Raw genomic sequence first — 22,676 nt, forward strand, 5'->3', positions numbered from 1 at the left:
CCTGTGGTGTAGACTGAAGGATGTAACACACACTCACAGTGTATTATTTATCACCTCAGATGTTGCTGAGGCACTGAGCCAGTATTAATAGGTCTTTGTTCAGTTTTTTTTTTATCAGTTACTGATATAATGAATGTCTGTTTTATCTTTCTTTTTTCTTCTTTATGTCAGTGTGCAGTCGCCCTTGCTACTCCTGTTTTTATACTACCTCGTTTAAGATTTAATTTTATTGTCTTATTGTTTTCCTAAACTCAGGGAACAAAGTTTAGTACGTTTGAAAAGTCGTGTAGTGTTATATGATGGACTGACAGGGTATCTTCTCAGTACTAAGCTGTTTTCGTGTGTAATTGCCTCAAAGAAAACGCTATGAATGTATCTCTGACATTATGTGCCAGCAGCTCAGATGTTTGTGCTGCCCTTACCACAGACGGACACATCTGCGGGTTTATTAGTGTCTGTATGTTGACTTCTTCTTCATTGTATCTGTGTAAGAATTCACACCAGAAGTGCTTGCAGCGGCATGTCCGTATGGAAAAGCTTTATGATCAGCCTTAATGTGGACAGCGTTTCCTCAGACTCCAAAACCAAAGCCTAATCTCTCTGAGGGAGACGCCCCACATGAGGATGCAACACATGAAGAGTGGTTGTAATGGAAGTGTTCAATCAGAGACTGAAGTGAAGAATCGAATGGACAACATTTACTTATAAAAAGTCTATTTTTGTTAGAGGATGATGTACTTTTAGTTACTTTTGTTCCAAGTATTTTTGCTTTGCTTTAGAGTAGATAAAGGTTAGCACTTGTCTGGAAAGTAGTTTGTATTAGAGGGCAATGTGCAGCGGTGACTGTGACGCTATCACGTTTATTTTAGTTCCTCAACTGATCTCTGGCTGGAACAACTGAAACCAAAGACCAAAGATGAAACCCGGCTTCAGAGATCAGTTGATCATCAAACAAAGCCTTGCACATTAGTGGCCTTGACCCACGACAAAGATTTTAAAGGAAAATAAATGGTGGAAGTTGTGGGTTAAAACTCTGAGGGAGTGACTGCAGGATTCACAGGCACTAAATGGAGTGACAATGACTAATAAGCTTTATGCACACGAGCCAGGTTATCCTGCAGCAGAGTTCCTCAAAGACTGAAGCAAACATATGTCTGCATGGTTATAATGTTATAAGAGTTAAATACAGTATTTTATATGGATTAGCAGTCTGTGTAGCGGCAGTGCAGCTGTGTGTCAACGTGCATCCACTGGTTTGTCTCCTGTAAATGAATGTAAAAAAATAATTAGAAGGAATAATATGTTTAAAGTGTATTATTATTGTATTTCTATAGTTTAATTTCATTCTAAGTGCTCACAAGAAAAAATTATTGCATTTTTAAGTAATTTTATGGCATAAATGAGCTAAAATGCCAGTGGGTGCACAAGTCGTCACATTTCTGTATTTTTAATCAGAGGACTTTGCAGAGGATTCAATCATTTGATATATTTAGGTGACACAATCAGTTTAACTTTCTTTCTTAAGAAAAAGCAAACCAAAGATTTTTTTATTAAAAGGTCACCGTTGCATGTTGGCGAGAGATCAGTTTAAAATCATCCTATCTTTGTGTGAAATGTTATTTCCACTGCTGTTGTACTCCTTTTATTACTGCATGATGTCAGGAGGATGGAAACGTTACAGCGTGTTTTTTAATCATTTCATTTCCCACAAAAACAACTGCTGTTGTGGTTTTTTAAATACTAAATACTGTTTTCCTGCTTTTGCAAAGAACAGTTTGAGTCTTTGTTTTCAGACGTACTGCCTGAGCAGAGCTTTAAGGGCCCGATCCAGAATCCAAAAACATCTGAACTTTGTGCGTTTACACACACATCACCGCTCTGGTCGAGCAGGTTCTGGATTAGACCCTTGAGTAGTTCATGCAGGTACATGAGTCCTACCGCTGGTGTTTGTTTCCATATTGTTTTTATGGGTACAGATTAAACGTGATTGGGGTCCTTAATGCCTGTAAGGGCCAAGATGTACGGCCATCAAACGTGGGACTGGGGAAGTTGATGTGCTGCTTTTCATCTCATAAATGTTAAAAACATGTGAATTTAAAGGGTTAAACACACACAGTCTTCTGCAGTAATGTTTTAATCCTGTGTGGAGGAGCACTGAGGGTCATTTACAGTCAGACTCAGGGGGACCCACAGCTGCTCATCCATCAGGACAAAGCAGGTTTCAAGTGTTTGAAATTGAATGTATCTTTATGTAATTATTATGTTACCTGATATTTTCTCTTAATGTTTTGTTATATTTGGTCTCTGCCAGCTGAATGACTTTCAAGTTTCCAAAATGTTTAGATAGAAGTTTCTATACAAACAGCTAATGATAAAAAGTCTGATTCTCACTTTAAATAAAAATACAGAAATGCTATAATATTTGCTGTTGTAATGCTCAGAGTTTCTATCTGAAACTCTGAGCATTCTTTTTACTTTTCTATACAGTATGCAGTTGCCATAGGTATTAAAGGTACTGCGCTGCAGTTGTTTTAATCATAGATATCTAATACACTCCATGTGAATGGAGAGTACTCTTTACACATTAAGGTTAATTATGGAGTACCACAGGGTTCTGTGCTAGGGCCAATTCTGTTTACATTATACATGTGTCCCTTAGACCAGCGGTCCCCAGCCTTTTTTGCTCCATGGACCGGTTTAATGGCAGACAATATTTTCACGGACCGGCCTTTAAAGTGTGGCGGATAAATACAACAAAATAAAATGATACGACCAAGAGAACAACGGTGGTATTTTGTAAATATAATAATAAACGTGAATTCACTGTGTAACTGTAACTTTATTAGCAGCGTCCTCCTGAAATGTGCCAACAACATTGAGAGTAGCATCCTCCTCTCTGCCCCTTAATGCTCTCTGGTCGCTATGATAACGCGTAAAATATTTCTTTCAAAATAAGACACACAACTACAACACGGGAAAGACCCAGGGAAACCGAGTTAACGATAAAACCCCTGAAAACCATAAATTTCACACCCGAGCTTCAACTCTAGCGGCCCGGTACCAGTCCGTGGCCCGGGGGTTGGGGAAGGCTGCCTTAGACAGTATCATTAGAAGGTATGGCATAAATTTTCCCTGCTATGCAGATGATACCCAACTTTATCTGTCCGTGAAGCTAGATTACACACACCAATTAGTTAAACTGCAGCAATGTCTTAAAGATACAAAGACCTGAATGACCGCCAATTTTCTGCTTGTAAATTCTGATAAAACTTTAGGTTACTGTACTTGACCCTAAACATCTTACAAACATGGTGTTTAACCAGATGCTTACTCTGGATGGCATTACCTTGGGCTCCAGGTCTTGGAGTTATTTTTGACCAGAATATGTCCTTCAATGTTGGACTTTTTTTTCTTGCATTTGCACAATATCACTAAAATCTCAAACATCCAGTCTCACAGTCTTACTTAAAACTACAACACGGTAAATAGTCTGTAAATAACAAGTAAGTGTTGTGACTTTCACATGAAAGCAAGCAGAAACGATTCTTCACAACTGATTCATTTTAATTTGTGTGGTTTGTGGCTCAGAGTAGAGCCACTGCTCCTCCACATCGAAAGGAGCCAGTTGAGGTGGTTCGGGCATCTGACAAGGATGCCTCCTGGGTGAGGTGCTCCGGGTATGGCCCTCCGGGAGGAGACCCCGGGGCAGACCCATGACACGCTGGAGAGACTATGTCTCTCGGCTGCCCGGGGAACGCCTTGGTGTTCCCCTGGATAAACTAGAGGAGGTGGCTGGGGAGAAGGAGGTCTGGGCTTCTCTGCTTAGGCTGCTGCCCCCACGACCTGGCCCCGGAAAAGCGGAAGAAGATGGATGTATGGATGGATGGCTGGATGGATGGGTGGAGCCACAGAGAGCTGTAAACGTTCATACTGAAGTAGAACACCTAAGAACTGGACTTCAGTACGTAAGTGAATAATAGGGACTGTAAAATGTCCCATTTTAAATTATGGTACACCAATTAGAGCATGGCTATAGGAGACTGCATAATATGAACAACCGAGTTACCTAAGATTTTGTATCAACAGTTTAAAATATACATTTTTCTTATTCAAGTACAAAATGAAAAAAAAAGTATGTTTTTAAGATCAATTCAATTCACTTATATTTGTACATCAAGAAATCACAACAACAATTGCCTCACACTTCATACTGTAAGGTAGAGACACTACAATAATAAACAGAAAACCCCAACAATGAGACGGCCCCCCTATGAACAAGCACGTGGTGATAGTGGGAAGGAAAAAGTCCTTTTTAACAGGAAAAGACCTCTGGCAGAACCAGGGTCAGGGAGGGCAGCCATATGCCATGACGGTTGAGGCTTTCCACTTCTCTTTTCACTGTCTGCATCTTTAAGGAGATAATAAACATTGTAACAAATGAAACTATCAGAAAGTGCAAAGATTTGTCTCAGAAACACCCTTTAAATACCTAAATGGCTCGCACTTCTAACCAAATCTCATTTATTTCCCTAAATAAAATGTTCAGAGTGAAGGTGGAAGGATTAACTGATAGAGTGGGAGAAGCAGAAAGATTTCAGAAATATTTGTCTTTTACGCGTTACAAGTTCACAGTTTTCACTCTATGGGCATCATTTTTTTCATCTGTATGCATCTGAGTGAGACAACCACTAGAATTCGATCAATGATTTTCTTGTGTTTGATCTCGTGACCGCATTCTTGAAACTGTTAAGACAAGAAACCCTCACATTTGTAGAGCAACTCCTTGCTTATAACCCAGTGTATAAATGTTTTATTTGATCTTAACCAGTTTATGTGTCTTTGCATCAGTGTCAGTGTGTAAGCCACCTACTTACTTATTCAACTTCTTATGATGCAACTAGCAGCTGCTGTTAACAACTTATTTACCTTAGAGGTTTGAGTAACAAGCCACAGACCAAGTAGCAAAAATGTCACTGCAATTTCTCCAGAAACGGCATTGTCTAGTTTCATATTGCTACTCTAGCTCTGGTTTTTATTTGTATTATTGTTGTTGTTGTTGTTGTTGTTATTGTTCTTAATAGTGTGTTGTAAGCCTATTTGCCCTGCTCATAATATATATGTATAACACAATAACACACACAGACACACGTGTCGGTAGTTACTGACAGACCTGTGAAGCTTTACAGGAACATAAACAAATGTTCAATCATTCTCTTTCTTTACCTTTTCTTCCCCTCTTACAAACTATTATCTTCTTCTTCTTCGAGTACAGTTGCAGCTGTTTAGTATTTGTTAGATTGCAACACCATGTTTTCCCAAACCAGTCGAGCAACATATTATGTATTCATTAAGTCTTTTGCAAGAGACAGGGAATTTGAGCTCACAACAACAACGACCACGTGTTTTCAGTTAAAGTTTTCAGGTATGGCGTTTTGCTTATTTAATGTTCTGCTTAGGTTGCACATCTAAACATATAAAACACTCATTTGAAAAGCTCTTCATCGACGTGTCTCCGCCCTCGTTATTGTTACTGTGTCGGTGCTTCGTCACGCTTCCTTGTTTATGTTTTTTTCTTTTTCGCAGCCGCACGGGGATTTTCGCTCCACCCTCGTCGAGTTTGTTTGGCCGCCGCGCTGACCCATGGGATATGTAGTTTCGAGTGTTCGCAGAAGACATTGTGTCGCCTGTCCAGCTAAACCCTTTAAAACTACACTTCCCTCCCACTGGTCGGTTACGCAGCGTTAACGGATAAACTGGCTCGGGCATATACTGCAATAACTGTGGAGCTTCTTGCAAACAGCTGTCTCGCTGCCAGGAACAAAACACTGGTGAGTTTAGTCACTTATCGTCATACTCTAGGTTGCAGTGATGTTAAACGACTGTTAAAAATAACGGATAGTCTCGAGACGGTTTCAATTATACGTTCCGACGACGTTTATAGAGGTGACGGTAATAACAAGCCTCTGAAGTTAGTTCAGTAACAGCGAAACTGACGCCAAATGCGGTTATTTGATGTCAGCGGACGAAGCTTGTGTTCGCTGCCCGTAGCTGCTTCAGGTTTAACCGCAGATTTGTCCGTTAGAGACGTAAACAGCGGCTTTTTTTCAGCGTGAGGCCGCGCGCTGGTTGGCATCGTCTTCTAGCTTTTACCGCCAGAGGGCGCTGGTTCCTCTGTTTGTTTACACTACCAGGTATCAGCTCGTGACCAGCTGGAAAAAAAGGCATTAGCTGCGGTTACAACACATCGACAGGGGGACATGTAACCGGATTCGGGGTGAGGAGTTTGAGACTGCCAAACTTAGGGGTTATAACGGTATTATCACAGTACCGCGTAGGTCTAGGGATGTCACAAAAAGGCTCCAATGAGGTTTCGTGCCAAAAAGTGATTACTGATGTTTCTGTGTGATTTTTATGACTAATATCTGTGTTTATATACAGGCTGTAGTTTACAGGATTTATGTATATACAATAAAGAAATTAGCTGTTATCCAAGTATCTTTATGACTCTGTGTTATTGTATCGGGTCAGTGTTCTGCATTATAATCAACCCAGTCCTATTTGGCCACTTTAAATATCTTTATAAAACTATTAAGTAACTTTTGTTGTACTTTCTGCTGGCCTCTTTGCCATTATGCATATTTAGTTTTAGTTATTATAACCTTGCTCGCAACTATATTGTGATGTTGATGTTTAATAGTACGCCCATCAGAGGGGACGTTGCAGACCGGTAAATAACAAGTGAGTGTTGTGACTTTCACATGAAAGCAACCAGAAACGATTCTTCACCACTGATTCATGTTAGTTTGTCTGGTTTTTCTAGATTTGACAAGTCAACCACTGCTTGCCTTGCGTGTCCTGACGAAACACAGCTGATCTACGCAGAACAATGTTCAGTAATAATTAGGCTGATATGAGTAAATATTGGATTTTTAAATCACTGAGTATTGGTATCAGTCTTAAAAATCCTGTATCTAAAGCAGGGGTCACCAACTCCAGTCCTCGAGGGCTACCTTCATGCAGCTTTTAGTTGCATCCTTGTTTTGACACACCTGAACCAAATAAATGGCTTGTTAACAGACCTTTGCCAAACGTCATGGCATGCTGAAGAGGTAATCCAATCATTTGATTCAGCTGTGCTGGGATGCATCTAAAAGCTGCAGGATGGTAGCCCTCAAGGACTGGAGTTGGTGACCCCAGATGTAAAGACTATAAACAGGCCACTTAACCCAATGCAGGGTGGTTGCCAGGCAACTTGAGGGCAACATACTATATTGTGCATAATTCAACTTTTGTGGATATTAATAAGATATTTTTGTTGATAAATAAAAAAAAATGTACAGTTCTTTTATAAGGTGTTGATAAGTGCTTAAATACTAAAAACAGATCATTTTAAGCTGTTGCTACATGGTTTCTAGGCAACATGTTAACATCTAGATAAGAACCTTCCGGAGCCTAAGATGTATCTGTGTGCAAAGCTCCTAATGGTGCAGGAGGAGACTAGCAGAAAGCTCTTTCGCGTGTTACAGTCAGATCCACAAACTAAAATGAGTTGGACAGGCCTGCTGTGAATTTTTTGTGGCATATAGGTCTTGCTCATCTTTTCACTACAACATATTGTCTCAGGTGTAGGTGGAGCTCAGCGGGAGCTCCACTGCTGCAGCAGTCTGGCAGTCGAATGTAAAGTGACACCACTGGTCAGCCGAGTGCCGCGTGATGGGTGGATGAATTTATTTAACTGATGTGTGGGGGTTTGGTTTTTTTCTTTATATGTAGCTTGGTGATAAAATGGAGTGAAAGTAGTCCCTGCTGTATAAACAGGATGTGCAGTGATTGATAGAAGTTTAATTGCATGCTGTGCCACTCTCACCTGCACATCTCACTTTGCCTTTCACTACAAGAGGCTGAACAGCAGGCATAGTCTAAGTCAGATAGAAATAATAACTCAGTGATTTGTGCAGCTGTTGGTGTCACTGCCTGCACTGTTAGACTGTTATGTGTATTTATTTTGCTATTCCTGTGAAACTAAGGTGGTGAGACCTTTTGCTCATGCCTGTAGCTGGGTGTGGGTGGTGGTGCTGAAGCGTTTAATTGATCCCTGCGTGACTTCTGAACAAGCTTAAAGTGTTTTTCTCAGCAGCTCAGGTTTCTGTTTATGGGTGGGATGGGAAAGACGGTGTAACATAAAGAAAGAACTTGAGTGCTGCATCGAAGTGGAAAGACTGGAGGATTTATTTACTTTATTTGAGACCTACACGTTATTTCAAAGGACAATATTGTGGTATTGGTTGTATAATTGTTTATTGGTTGCTTGGTTAATATTTGTACAATTCTTCCTTCCAGCTTTTAAAATTCGCTACTTTTGCTCATTTTAACCTTAAGTAATTTTAAAAATTAAGGGAGATTTAAGGCGTTGTTTGGACAACATATCAATGTGATGGTGTAACTTTAAGTGGTAATTCAGCCTACCACATAGCCCAGTCAAGAAGCTGATGCCGTTGGCAGCATTTGCACTTATCTGTCTGGTGTACCTGCGTCGCTCTGCAGTGTTTCTCTCTTCAAGTTGATATTAGAAATGGCAGCAGTCAGTCACAGTTGCTGTGCTCACGTTAACTTACAGTGTCGATTTAATACAGAAATATAAAGTATTTTCTGAAGTTTTAGGAACTAAGTAATTAATTTATTGGAAACATAATCAGCAGATCATTATTGTTAGTTGCAGGTTGATATGTTAGAAAATGGACTCCACCTTCATCATCTACAAAAACCAAACTCTGCTTTTATATTTCTGTATGTCTGATTAAAAGCATAACGATATAAGAAACTCAGGAGCCATTTTCCTCCAGTGAGTGCCTTTACTTTATCTAAATTTTCTGAATTTACATACATATTTTTATTTGTTTCACTTTTATTACTAGACTTACTTTGAACGTAATATTTTTCCAGTGCTGGTTTTCTACTTTTACTTGTGTAAAGCTTCTGAAAACAATTTTATTGTAAATTTGAAAATGATGCTCAGTCAAGTTCAGGTGTTCTTCTTCTCTCCTCCAGACGTCTGTGTGCTGCTGACAGCTGACAGAAATGTCAGAGACCTCCAGCGATGCAGAGTCCTCCTGTGGCTGGACTATTATTAGTAATGAGGTATAAATCCTTTCCTCTGTTTATCCTATATCCTTATCACTTGTTGTTTTATGGTTTTTAGCATTTTAATCAGGTCTGCATGGGTCATTAAGTATAAAATGTCAATGAATTGTTGAACATGTTGAAGAGATATGCTACATTACAGTTTCCTGTGTTCTTTCTTCAAGTTTATTTTAGAGTTTTACAAGATAAACAAGTTTAACTGCAAACCAGAGTATGCCGACACTGACAGCACTAGCCTTAATGTATTCTGTTTATGCTTAATTTTTTTTCCTCATTAACAAGAAAAATTTAAAATATTTTTCTTCATTGATAAAACCTTCAACTTTTTGCTATAGCTGGTCAGTTACAGCTATAATTCATCATTAAATTGTCCTTTTCTGAATAAGTTATTTATAAAGAAAGTTCAATGAAGTTCATCAAGTGTGTTTGGTTTTTGAACGTTTGTGTTTGCAGGGTTCAGATATTGAGACTTTGGGATCTGAGACTGCAGTGGAGTACGGAGCTGAGCTGTTAGAGCGCCCTCTGGTGGAAGAACCAGAGGCGCAGGATGTTCAGACTTCAGTATCTGCTGGTAAAGCTCCTTTTTTTTTTAATCCAGATGTGACTTTGATTGGAGTTTGTTTGACACAACACACATTTATGTTCACATTGACAGCTGTGTGTGCAGAAGAAAGGACTGCTGATTCACTGGACAACACTCTGGGAGAACAAACTTTAGATGAGACACTGAACGCCTCAGAGGTGAGAGGACATGAAAATGTCCCCGGAATAATTAATCCAGAGCCTCGTCCCTTCTTTCTTCTCGCTGTATAACTTGTCTTCATCGTATCGTCTGCAGGCTGGAGACGAAGCTGCAGGGAAAGAGCCCGTGCTGTCCTCCAGCGACCTCTCCGACATTGTGACTCTGCCAGACTTGAAGGAGGGGGAGCATGCCGAAGTGGAAGAAGAGGCGGCCGTCAGTGAAGATCTTTACCTCGGCACCTCCTGCAGCAGCCAGTACACCTTCAGTGCTGCAGAGACCGGTAGGACGGCGCGCACACACTAAAGACAGCTGATTTTATTACCAACATTAAAACAACAACACAAACATTTCTCCTGTTTGCCAAAGCAGGTTTGTTGTTGAGTCACTGGAAACTTCCACAGACTCTGATGAACTTAAGCAGCCGTCTGAGAAGTCAGCTGACCGGTGGCCGCTCTTTTCCAGGTGGCCTGATTTGAAAATGCAGTGACTCTGATTTGATGCTTAGCTTGGTGAGCAGCGCTCGAAACTAATCCTGATGCAGCTCAATCACTGTGAGGCGATGAGATGCTGTCAGACAGTTTAAAGCCTGTGTGCCTGAGCAAATATGAGGAGTCAAATACTTTGATTTATTTATTTAGTTTTTCTGTGTGGAGAAGTGAGATAAAAACAATAGCCTGTATGTAAAGCATAGACAGTGGAGTGGGTTTCAAACTACATTTAAAGTCTCATCTGGTTTGTGTGGTATACATTTTTAACACACAAGGGTGTTTATCTTGTGAATTATGGTACCAGAACAGTTCAAATGTCTTGCGGTATGGCTGCCTTTAAATGACTGCAGTATTCCTTCTTTTCTTAGTCAGATCTGCCTCGTTCCTCCCATTTGGTTACAAAACCGTGAGATAGGGATAGCCAGGTCCAGGCTGCCAAACTGTCTGTAATCAGTGGTACTGTAGACTCAACTCCGTAGTTTTCTGAATGTGATTAATGCAGGAACAGTCTCTGGAGTAGCACCAGAGAAGGAGTGTCCTTTAAATTATTTCTTTCTTTTTAGGAATTGGTGGATAAGTGTCTATGCTTGTGTTTTTCAAACACAGCAACTGAGGAAAGCAAATCTCTGATTAAACAAATAGTTCTAAGCTTTGTTTTTGTTAGTGCTGGCTGATATACCAGTTCTCAAGCAAGCTAAACCAGTGAGCTAGAGCATCCACTGTGGCTTTAAGGTAATATGACAGGGGTCAACAAGTAGTACTCAGGTGCAACTGTCCATTAAAGGTGTAGTTAAACTTCAGGGCAGTGTCACTGGTTCAGCCCATGTAAGATCCAAATGAGCTATATGTGGCCCACAGTGTACAAATGGATCAGGGGTCTCACTGCCAGTACTTGTTGTCTGCATGATTAACTGCACCGATGCCTGCTTTTTGAAACCATTTGCATGTGTGCTGTTTTTTGTTTTGTGCTTTTTTCCTCTCTTCATGTAAAACTTCTCATTTTTTAACCGTAGTTTTCCCAGTGCAGCCGCCAGCGGTGACAAACTCGAGCAGCAGCGAGGACGAGGCTGGACGCAGCACCAGCACTGTTGTACGAAGACGAAGGTTGAGGAGGAGTACCACAAACACCGTGACTGACCCCGAGGAGGAGGCTGTGTTGGAATCTCGCCCGAGTGATGATGATGATGATAAAGGGGAGCAGGAGGTTAAAGAACAGAAGCAGCAGCAAGAGGAGGAGGAGACTGAAGTGAGAAGAGCTGCTCGGGATGTTGAAGAGAGAGCCCAAAACAGCAGCATCTTCAAAACGTCTATCCTCATCACTGTTGTAATAGCTGCCTTCCTGTGTTTGGGTCACTTCTATGGTGAGTAGTCCAGCTTTACTGGGATAAATGCAGAAAGTTTTCTTGGACCTCAACTTTAGGGATGTACTGTAGCTCATGTGGTTCAATCTGTTTCCTGTCTACTGTAGGCTGTGGAACTAACGTGTAAAAACTTTCACTTACAGAGAAATACGAGATGAAAAAGAAGCTCTTTGATGTGGACTATGTGATGGACCTTACATCCCAGGTCAGTGACTACACAGGTCCCGACTTGAGGAGTAATTTTAGTATTTTTGGTAGAACAGTAATCATGAATTTCTGTCCCGTGCTTTTGATTTTTGTAACTTCTTACATGGATAATTTATCACTTTATTTGCTTTTATTCTTAAATCCTTCATAATGCTGTGGTGTGTATGAATTTGATCTACAATTGTGCAGTAAAAAGAGCATTAGAATCTACCAAAAGTCAGACTCAGATTGCTTGGATCCCTGGCTGAGTAGGTACTAAAAGAGTATCTGATATCAGGTACTACCACCTAATGGAAAACCCTAAAAACCTAGTCGAGCTGAGTTGGTACTAGTGTAACAGAAACTCACAGTCGTAAAGACTAAATGTGGATATTTACCTTCCTCTTATACAGGGGTGTCAAACTCTTTTTAGTTCAGTCCAAATTTAACCTGAAGTGGGGCATTCAAACAAAACACTGCTGCATATTTCTTAACTTATAACTTTATACACTGTGAAAAGGTTCACTTCAACCAGAGATGAGATTTTAATAAATCTGGAACCAGAAGTCAAAGTGAAAGACATTTAATAGTACTTAATGACTTCACTGCTGTTTCCCACTTTATAAATCTGGCCTCAGGCCTCATGTTGGACACCTCTGCTCTTATAAGATGTGAAACAAATATAGAACCAACAACCATCTGGGTATTGAGCTTCAGCTCCCATGAACCATATTCATCTTAGATAGATAAAAAAAATCAAAGATGGAGGAGCCATAAGCAGGACTTTGATGGGCTTGTTTTATTTCTTTTTCTCACTTAGGAAGAGTTGTTCGAGTATGGCATGGAAGAAATGCATGACAATCAAATTCCATTGCTCATGGAGCTTGAGAGTATTAGGAACGAGAACCAGGAGCTCATTCTGAAACAGGCTCATGTTCAGGTAACTGATGGTGACACTCCAGGTTTATAATATTCTGTCAGGGCCTCTTCACATTTTATTTTGAGCATTTTAACTTTGTATACATCAATACAAACTTTATATCCCAGGTTTATGTATATGTATGTAATAATACCTACATAAATAAATTTAAAAATGTACAAATTTTTCCAGATACACAAATGTCAAATCTGTATCTCTTAAAATTTTACATGAATTTAACGTTAAAAAACCCCCAGGAAAATGACATCACTTACTCTTGTGATGGTGCACATGAAAACATGTGATAATTCTTTCTGACAACGTGACAACATATATTCCAACATAGGACGTGCTGTGAACAGCTGATCAGATCTATAAAGCCCCCCCCCCCCCCCCCCCCTCCCCCCTCCCCCCTCTGGATCATAATGTTTTTGTTGCTGCGTACACTTTTCACTTGATTTCTGCAAACCCAGTAGAAGAAGAACAGGGTGTTTCTATGCAATTATTCCTCCACCACACTTGGTTGCGTTTTTCTGGTATTTAAAAATAGAAATACTAAATATTTAGTTTTATTGTTGAAATATTGAATGATTTTAGTGAATGCACTGCTTCAGGTAATCACAGCATATGCAATCTTGTGTCTGTTCCTCTTTTTCCCCATCAAGGCCCAGAGAGATAAGTTGGAAATGTTGCTAAAAGAGAAGGAGGAGGAGAACACTGACATGGTGTCTCAGCAGCAGAAGCTAGCAGCTGAGAACCAGCTGCTGAAAAGCTCTCTGCAGCGAGAAGAGATGTCGTTGTCAGCCTTACAGGAGGAGCTGAAGAGTCTGCACTCTAAGATCAGAGATCTGGAGGCGATGGAAGAAGGAGCCGACTTGCTGCTGTCAGAAAACCAGAACCTGAAAGAGCAGCTGGAGGAAGAGAAGCAGGTGACCAGAAGCTTCCACGGCCAGCTGAATAACATGATAGCCGAAGCACAGACGCTGAGAAAGAAGCTTGACAAAGAGAGGAAGGTCACGGATGAGCTGAGGAGAGAGCTAAGTCAACTGAGAAGTCGATTCCCAGGAGCCGGAAAGGAATTGGGTTCAGAGGCGGAGGAGCTGCAGTCCCGTCTGATGGAGCTGGAGAAGAGGCTGAGCTTTGAGCAGCAGCGCTCTGACCTGTGGGAGCGGCTGTATGTGGAGACCAAAGAGGAAAGAGCCAAAGGAGACACGGAGCCCAAAGTGAAAAAACCAAAGCATGGCATGGCGGGAAAAGTGAAGGAGACGTTTGATGCTGTGAAGAACTCCACCAAGGAGTTCGTACACCACCACAAGGAGCAGATTAAAAAAGCCAAAGAGGCCGTGAAGGAGAACCTGAGGAAGTTCTCTGACTCTGTCAAATCCACTTTCAGACATTTCAAGGATTCTGCCTCGACCTTCATCAATAAAGCCCGAGGGTTTTATAAACAGAGAAGCAATGAGAAGAATACAAGGGAGTCGTGGCAGCACAGATCCCACAAGCCTCATCAACGACACAAACACGACTCTGGCCACAACACCCGGAAGTCAGGAGACAAAGTTCACCGGGACTGGGAGCAAAACACTCACAAAGCCCACATGAAGGGATGCTCCGGGGTTTTCGACTGTGCCTACCAGGAATCCACCAGGCTCTTCAACAAAGCCACAGAGCCAATCAGAGCTGACGAGTTTCACAAGCTGCTGCAGAGCTACCTGCAGCAGGAGGTCGACCACTTCCACCATTGGAAGGAACTGGAGATGTTCATCAACAACTTCTTCCGCAACGGAGTGTTCATTCACGACCAGATGCTGTTCACAGACTTTGTGAGTGGGGTTGAAAACTTTCTCGCAGACATGCGCAAGTACCACGGCCTCGATGATGACGCTTTTGGGGATGTTGATGACTACATCTACAGGCACTTCTTTGGAGAAACAAACACAAAGAGTTACGGCCCGAGGTGAGCGTCCAGAACGATCCTTTAATTTATTGTTAGGTTGCGTCTGAATAATTTATAAAAGTTCTGGGGATTTTCCAAGGCTGGATGGGTGAAAATAAATTCTAGATTAAAGTCATACATTTACAAAAAAAACAACCATAAAACCACCAAATTTCTCGGAAACAGTCCAAGTGAAGCTTTTATAGTGATCTAAACTAAAAATGCGTGAAAAATAACTAAAATAAAAACAGACCTTTAAAAAAAACAGCTCCTCTAAATGTCAGTAATACAGTAGTAAAACAGTAATAATCAAACTAGAGAGCTCAGACACTTTTACAGCCTCACGCTGACAGGAAAATGGGGCGAAGCTCATCAAAGATGGTTCGATAACTGTAAGGAAGCAAAATAATGGCTCAATAGTCACCCTAGAGTAAAACTATGATGGTCAGCTCAGTTTTTTCATTACTTTTTTCTCTTTTTTTGCAACTGACTGCAAATTGTTACTTGTGCAACTTTTTGAGCACAAGGCGATTGCACGGGTCACCTGGTGGGTGGAACTCAGACTCCAAACAACCGCAGTCCATCAGAGACTGACTGGTTGGTGAAGAATTGCAATCAAGTGCTGTAACTCAAATTACGTGTAAATAATGTAATTTCACTGTTTTCAATTGTTCCTTTTTGGGTTGAATGTTGTTTGTAGTTCCAAAAATTAATAACTGAAGTAATTTAATCAAAATTCATATGTCTGTAGTTTGATTATCTACTGGAAATAACTGGTGTAACATACAAATCATAAATGGTTTTTCTCCTTTAGTCCTGCATACAATTCAAACACAGGGATAAGTGTATAAACAGTTTTATGAATGATTTATTGGGTTGTACAAGCCTTCATCGGGTGTTTAGATAAGCTGATTGAATCTTTACAATAAAATGTGTACTTGGAGTCCACCTCTGACTTTTCTGGCTGAATTTAAGCTTAAATAGTGGAATAAGTACGTGGCATCTTCTACCAGTTCTATTATTCTGATGTCCGCTTACATTTTAGCATTTACACAGGGTCCATTTAAGCCAGAGAGTGAAGGTCATTATTAGAGGCACACTACGTATCGTTACCACTAATTACTATTGCCATGATAACAGGTTTGCACCTGAAAACAAAAAAAAAAATACACCTTTTGTCCCCCACAAAGGTTGGGGTTAGGTTAGTTGAGTGAGGACTGAACCTGTTTTCTTCAGCGCTGCAGCCGGTTCATATTTATTTTTTTATATCATCACGCTCACGGTGATGTCAATCGTCTGTGTTGTGTTTGAATCATCCAGTGGGCCGTTTGAAGGACCCGAGGCAGACTCAAAGGGGGAATCGAGGACAAAGCAGGAGCAGCGTAAGCAGCAGCGAGCCCGGTCTCGACCCCACAGCGAACGCAAGTGGAGCCGATCAGGAAGAAACGCAGACAGACACATGGCTGACGTCAAGATAGAGCTGGGCCCGATGCCCTTTGACCCCAAATACTGAAACGATTTCAGCTAGTTTATTACAATGGCTACAAACTTTAGTTGCAAAGTTACCTTTTTTGTTTTTGTAAGTTTGCACAACTTTTGAATGCTACTGAACGGCCTTCAGCTCTTTGGTGTTTGGTGAAGTAATCATTAGGTTGGAGTGGAAGACGTGGCCTAGCTACATGTAGCTTGAGTTTATCTAAGATGTTAAACTGAGTCATTCTTTAAATTTTGGCTGGTAAATTTTCGACGGATGAGCACCTCCCTCTTCAGCCTCAACACCTTCATTTAAAAACAGCAGAGACAAAAAAGGGGGGGGGGGGGGGGGGGGGCACTTCTGGATGTTTCTGTGTTCAGTTTGATGGTTTTAATTTGCTGCTACACTAACAGATTTGTGTGATGTGAGAGCTCACATGCTGTTTCCTATCATTCCACCTTTAACTTAATTTAACTGGACAGTTTCACTTGTGATGGAAAAGGAAAAAACTGGAAAAAATAACATTTGAGGAAATGTAACTGTATATAAAATGTTTTTAAATTGATGAAAATTTAAATTGATGAAAATGAATGACAAGATTTAAGTGTAAAATATTTATTTCCATTTGAAAAAGAAAACCCCACGTTTTGCCATAAGGACAGAAAGTTCCCATTGTTCCAGTGTTTGTCAGTGCCTTTCATAAATAAAGATGCTTCCTCCGACTCTTCCTTCAGGAAAATGAGTGTGAAATATCTTTGCTGCCCTCACAAAGTTATTCCCTTCCAAAAATACAGAGATTTCCTGTGAAGAAAACAAAATGTGCTTAAAAACACTGCAAGCAAAAATTAGAAATGTAATTTGTGTCTTACCTTTTCCAAAACATCAAACATGATCAGATGGGTGGGCAGAGAGGACTCGTATGGGAACGAGGTCCTGAACCAGAGAAGAGGCTCCTCGTAAAATCTCTCAGCTTCATCCACGTAAGCTTCCTCTCCCAGATCTGGAGGACACTCGAGAAATCTCATCTTAATCGGGCAGTGGATGTGGCTGTGAGGAGACAGAAGACCATCAGCTGCACAGCATCGTAATGTGATTGAGGAAATGAGTACAGACAATGAAATGCGTGATGTGGAGAATCCAGTCAACAGCTCTGAAGACTGACAGAGGACAGCTCAGCACGTTTTTATGAATCAATCTTTCGTACCACAGCAGATAAATTATTAAAACATGTTTCCAATGTTTTATTTTGAAAACTCTGATTTTAAGTGAATAAATCCTAAATATCAGGTTAATACAATTCCAAATCTTGAAAACTTGGGATGCTGTGTGAAATGAAAACAACTGAATGCAGTGGTTTGGAAATCTATTGAAACATATCAAATACCTGTAGAAGGGTGTTGAGTGGCAGGGCATGAGAAAGAGGACATCCGGCTGTGGACGGGTGGTGGAGACAGTGCCTACGTCACAAAGTGGCTGTAGGTGGTTCATGACTTCCAGAGTGCCTCGCTGGTGAATCAGACCAGTGTACAGAGCAGGAATAAGATTGGCCGATAACAAGACGGCTGCTGCAGGTCGACGCCACGATTTCAGATGAGCCAAAGAAATCCCTGTGGAAAGAAAACGTTTATTATATAAACACATCTGGATGGAAATGACCACATACTGCAGTTCTGATGTGAATACGTGACTTACCACAGAAGACCATACAGAAAGGCAGCACTGGATAAATGAATCTGAACTCCTTGTGTGGAAGCAAACTGGAAGGAAAAAATAAAACAGGTCAGACTGTCTACCAACCAGGACCCACAGGAAGCTTTATAGGAATCTGTTACATAACAAGTAGCTGGGATTTAAACAGGTTTCACACTGTTAAAAAAAATAAAGAAAAACATTTGCAAAAGTCTTATGAGGACTCAAAATGAACAAAGGGTTTTGTTGAGCGTAAAAATAAAGAAATCTGCACAGAGATCTTTAAACCATCAATTTAAACTCCGTCCCTTCTCCTCTTCTTTGACTATGTGACCCTGGATGGCTAGAACAGAAACAGGTGAGCATGTGCTTTCAGATAAATGCCTCTGAATGACTGAACAACATAATTGGACTAAAAATAATGAACAACAACGTATTTAGAATTACATTAGTTTTGTTAGCTGCTCGTTCATGAATGATTAACATCTCTAAACACAGTTAGTTACAGATCTTAGCTGTGTTCATTTCTCCCTGTTTGACTGTTGTTTATATCCATCAAACACAACCTGAATGATACATCGGCCAATTTTAGCTATTTGCTGAAATATCGATATTCATATTGGTCATCAAATAAAAATTTAAAAGAGAGACTGGCAAAAGACCCTTAAATTAATTTCCCTAGGGATTAATAAAGTATTCTAATTCTGATTTTATGAGTGTTGATGTTGTATAGTTTGTCCACCAGAGGCCACTCTGTAACTTCCCTGTTGGCAAAATCAGCTGATCCAAGCAGAATGTTTAGAGTAAAAACTAGATCCATGACTTGTCAAAACAGTAAAACAACATTATTGTTAAACTAGACTGACGTATTATCTTAGTAAGGACTCACAAATAACTACACATATATGTCAGAGAAATTTGTTTCAGAAAAGAAAAAAAAAATTGGCTGATCTATCAAAGTCGATAGATCAGCCAATTTTTTTTTTTTTAAATCACCAAAATAAAATTGGTATAATAAATCCTAAATGAGTCAGACTCTAAACCAAACTGAATGGTGAAGTGAATAAGACTCTTTGCCTTTAAGTTACAATGTTCTGTTGGAAAAAAATCTGGCTTTTGACATTTGTGCAGAGGTTTCTTTGACGAGCACCACCAACATAAATGTTTTAAAATGGCCAAACACACTATGCACGCTCAGCAACACCAAAAAATGCCAGAGAACATGAAAAGAGCTAAAGCCACCGACACAGCCTCCTATTCGCCCAGATCCAAAATCCACACAACCATGCACTGAAAGAGACTATCCATAGAAGGCTCCACTCTGCAGCCAATCGGGATCCAAACAGACATCAAATATTTCACACTAATCTTTTTTTTTTTAAAGAATGAAAATAAGGGACAAAGGAAACTCTGCATTTGTGTTTAATAACCATAAGCCAGCATCACAAGAACAGGTAAGCAGTGCGTTACAGCTTCACCTGTAAACTGCGATGGTCCAGATGACAGCTGCCAGCAGGATTTTGTATCTCTTGAAGGCGAGCATGCAACCATGAAGAAAGAGAGGGAGATGAGGGCCGATCACCACGGCAAAGCCCTGAGTGAGGTACCAGTGCCAGGGGTGAGAGCCGTAGAAATCAGCCACACTGTGCAAGATGTTAAACTTGAGGAAGTTGAACTGCACTGGTGTACACTGGAAAACAGAGAGGAGCCATTACAGCCAACCGACTTCATGCTGAGGGAGTTACTGGATATGTGTGTGTGTGTGTGTGTGTGTGTGTGTGTGTGTGTGTGTGTGTGTGTGTGTGTGTGAGAGAGAGAGAGAGACACACAGATTTTACCTTCTCATAGAAAAAACAGTCAATCGCCGTTGAAGTGACGACAGCCAACGTCCTAGTGATGACAGAACAATCATACACCGGAGACAAAAGACTGTAAAGCTAACGGTTATAGAGGAGAAGAGGCTGAAAGTACGAACCCTGTGGGAATGTAGTTATGAGTGATGAGCCTCAGTTTGTTGTCTTCCTGCCAGAAATGATACAACAGCAGAGGAAACCAGACGATCACGGCCGTCGGGCGAATAATCACAGCCAAGGCCACCAGGGCCAAGTACTTCTTACTGGAAAACAGCAGCGTGTATGTAAAACACCCCACAGAGATCATCAGGGTAAATAAAAAGTACATTTTGCTTCTGTGTAATTCAACAGGAGAGACTTTGGTGCACAGCTTTGCTTTAAAACTGCCAGCAATCAGTTTAGATGGAGGTTATTATTTATAACTCTGATCAAGCTACATTTCAGATGTTTATTTTGGTCTCTGGTTACGTGGAGTGATGGGGAGGTGGGTGCGGCCTGTTTTGGTTTTAATTTATTGTTTATTTAAAGCATAGCTGAGGTTACAGTTTACACTATTGTGAACTGAAAAGTGTAAGTTCACTTCAAGGATACTTTCTGATATGCATCCTTTGTGAAAGATTTTTTTCTCTTGTTTTTAATGTATTTTTATTTTTATTGACTTTTATAATTCAGGTTTTTTTTACTTTTACTTACTTCTGATTTTTTTTTTCCCATTTTTTATTTATTTCACGTTTCTTAATTCTATTTTAGAAGAAATTCTATTTAAGATCAAGACCTGCTGTGTGTTTTGGTCCCGGGCAGAGGAAAGTAAGAAAGAGCCAGAGTGGTGATGGTGGCCTCCATGCTGTTGGTCAGAGTCCTGGTGCAGCAGAACCACGTAAACCAGGAGCACATGTGACAGAAGAACTGGAGGTGAAAGACAAGTGAGGATTAGGTATGAAAACTGCAGAGCACTGAAGTCTTTTTTAATTATTATGCTTAAACTGCAGTGTGAATTGAACTAAAGGCAGGTTTCCATCTTCCATCTTTAAAATAATCCCAAGCACAGTCACCATGCAAAACAGTCTGCTTATATTCACTCAAATCTTTCATTATCTGCATACATCCACCTACTGTCCATCTTGCAACATCCTGATTTTCCAGTGTTTGAAGCAGGAAGAAGAATTTCACGTCAGCAAACGAAGCCAGAAGCGACTGAAGAATTCGCGGAAGCCAAATCTGAAGAGCCAGACAAGTTTATAGAAACTTTGTGACTACAGGAAATCGTTCAAATGCTCATTAAAAAAAGATTACTGAGAGAAAATAATAAAGAAACTTGCCAGCAGCTGAACCGAGTCGTAGCTGATGAACTGTAAGATCTTATATAAGAATGCAAAGAGAAGTGGATATGAGAATCCTCTTATTCCCGCCTTCCATTCCCAGGTCAGATACCCATAAGTTACTGTGTTAAGGTTATAACAGGATAGAATAAAAACGGTAATGCATGAAGCTGTTGTTGGGATTTAAAACAGTGAACAGTCACTTCATGTATCTCTGCTGGGAAAAATAAACATAAACAGGGGGTTTGCACATTTCAGTTTAGTTTTTCATTTTCTTAATGTTTAACTTGTGGAATTGTATCAGGGGCAACAATTAGGAAGTTCAGAAAAGCACAAAAAAGTAGAGCTCAACAGTCTAACCAAATTTGCAATCACTTGCAACTTTTCAAGTGTTAACGCAAATATTTAATCAGCCAATCACAGGCCAGCAACTCAACTGCAATTAGACATGGTGACATGATCAAGACACCTGCTGAAGTCCAATCTGAGCATCACACTGGGGAAGGAAAGTGATTTAAGTGACTTTGAACACAGCAAAGTTGCTTAAAAATATTAAATAAAAGTAAATGAATGAATGAAAGTGTCCTCTGTGAGGGGTGTCTCCCAAAAAGGATATTTGAAGACCATCCTATGGGAGACCTCCAGAGACTGCCAGTACTCATCTGGGACGAAGCTGGTTTGAACCAGGAGGCAGTTAATCAGTCTGAACACCACACAAAACACGGTCACGCTCAGCACACCTGTGGAGGTCAGACAAATTAGCACATTTGAGCAGCTGCGGTGAACATCCGTTTTATTTTTCTTTGTGATAAATCTCAGAGCCCCACCGATGTTCAGAGGACTCTCCTCCTGCCTGGAGTACAGCTGGGATTTACGTCTCCTCAGCTTCACGTCCTCCACTTTGCTCCCAAACTTCAGCCGTGAGCGCAGATTCTCCATCTTCACGTAAACCTCTTGCGGGCATAGCTCACCTCACCTGTTCCCGGATGTGTTGCAGCAGGTGAGTTCGCTCCTCACACAATCAAAAAGTTAACATATACGATCAGTTTTAAAAGCACAAAGTGAAGACAAACTGAGCTCCAGGCCTGCCGACAGGAACGAGCGAACTTCGGGTTTATTTAACTAGCATTATTAGACTGTTACATCTCCAAAAAGTCTTCATAAATGTAAGTTAACTTCAGTTAGCTAAATGAACTATGGAGCGCTTCCGCAATCATGCCTACTTCCGGTGAAATGTTCTCTCGCGCCTTCAAAATAAAAGCTCCTTTATTTATTTTGTCATCCTGCTGTTTTAAGGTTGGATATATTGTCCATTCACAGATGTTCTTCTGCATACTTTGGATGTGACGAATGTTTATTTCAGTTACTGTTTCTCTTGTTATTACCACAAACTGATTTCTGGTGTTTGCCAAAAAAATAATTGTTGTAAATGAATTGTTGCCTATAATTTGTCAAACATATATCTGAATATGATGTAAAAACATTTTGAGTCACAAACAACATTCATGTCACAAACTAGAAGCTGCAACCAATTTTTGGAAAAGTGACTTTTATATATCCTTTATGGA

The 22,676-nt window shown here is 40.4% G+C and overlaps 2 protein-coding genes across 3 annotated transcripts; one reads left to right on the plus strand and one right to left on the minus strand.

The window, feature by feature from the left end:
* Positions 1–5,735: 5,735 nt before the first annotated feature.
* Positions 5,736–16,595, plus strand: ccpg1 (cell cycle progression 1). Of its 2 annotated transcripts, XM_063476182.1 has the most exons (11): positions 5,736–5,828; positions 9,049–9,138; positions 9,595–9,712; positions 9,797–9,882; positions 9,980–10,163; positions 10,253–10,345; positions 11,385–11,732; positions 11,876–11,937; positions 12,739–12,858; positions 13,503–14,794; positions 16,094–16,595. In XM_063476182.1, the coding sequence occupies exons 2-11, from the start codon at positions 9,079–9,081 to the stop codon at positions 16,284–16,286; spliced, it is 2,556 nt and encodes an 851-aa protein (XP_063332252.1). In that variant the 5' UTR covers positions 5,736–5,828; positions 9,049–9,078; the 3' UTR covers positions 16,287–16,595. The 2 variants fall into 2 exon arrangements, with proteins under 2 accessions (XP_063332252.1, XP_063332261.1); XM_063476191.1 differs by lacking the exon at positions 10,253–10,345.
* Positions 16,588–22,340, minus strand: pigb (phosphatidylinositol glycan anchor biosynthesis, class B). The gene is made up of 12 exons (XM_063476205.1): positions 21,936–22,340; positions 21,725–21,848; positions 21,109–21,226; positions 20,903–21,007; positions 20,565–20,695; positions 19,912–20,052; positions 19,775–19,826; positions 19,415–19,626; positions 17,940–18,004; positions 17,632–17,854; positions 17,117–17,294; positions 16,588–17,048 (listed from the first exon to the last, which is right to left on the minus strand). Exons 1-12 carry the CDS (start codon positions 22,045–22,047, stop codon positions 16,935–16,937), a joined length of 1,575 nt encoding a protein of 524 aa, XP_063332275.1. The 5' UTR covers positions 22,048–22,340; the 3' UTR covers positions 16,588–16,934.
* Between the last annotated feature and the right edge of the window lie 336 nt (positions 22,341–22,676).

This window comes from Pelmatolapia mariae, linkage group LG1 (genome assembly GCF_036321145.2).
Source record: "Pelmatolapia mariae isolate MD_Pm_ZW linkage group LG1, Pm_UMD_F_2, whole genome shotgun sequence".
NCBI lineage: Eukaryota > Metazoa > Chordata > Actinopteri > Cichliformes > Cichlidae > Pelmatolapia > Pelmatolapia mariae.

Coding starts and splice junctions, on each gene's coding strand:
- ccpg1 (XM_063476182.1), top strand. CDS start 9,079: ATGTCAGAGACCTCCAGCGATGCAGAGTCCTCCTGTGGCTGGACTATT. Junction 9,713..9,796: donor TCAGACTTCAGTATCTGCTG/GTAAAGCTCCTT, acceptor TCACATTGACAG/CTGTGTGTGCAGAAGAAAGG. Junction 10,346..11,384: donor CGGTGGCCGCTCTTTTCCAG/GTGGCCTGATTT, acceptor TTTTAACCGTAG/TTTTCCCAGTGCAGCCGCCA.
- pigb (XM_063476205.1), bottom strand. CDS start 22,047: ATGGAGAATCTGCGCTCACGGCTGAAGTTTGGGAGCAAAGTGGAGGAC. Junction 21,849..21,935: donor GGAGAGTCCTCTGAACATCG/GTGGGGCTCTGA, acceptor TGACCTCCACAG/GTGTGCTGAGCGTGACCGTG. Junction 18,005..19,414: donor TGGACCATCGCAGTTTACAG/GTGAAGCTGTAA, acceptor TTTTCCTTCCAG/TTTGCTTCCACACAAGGAGT.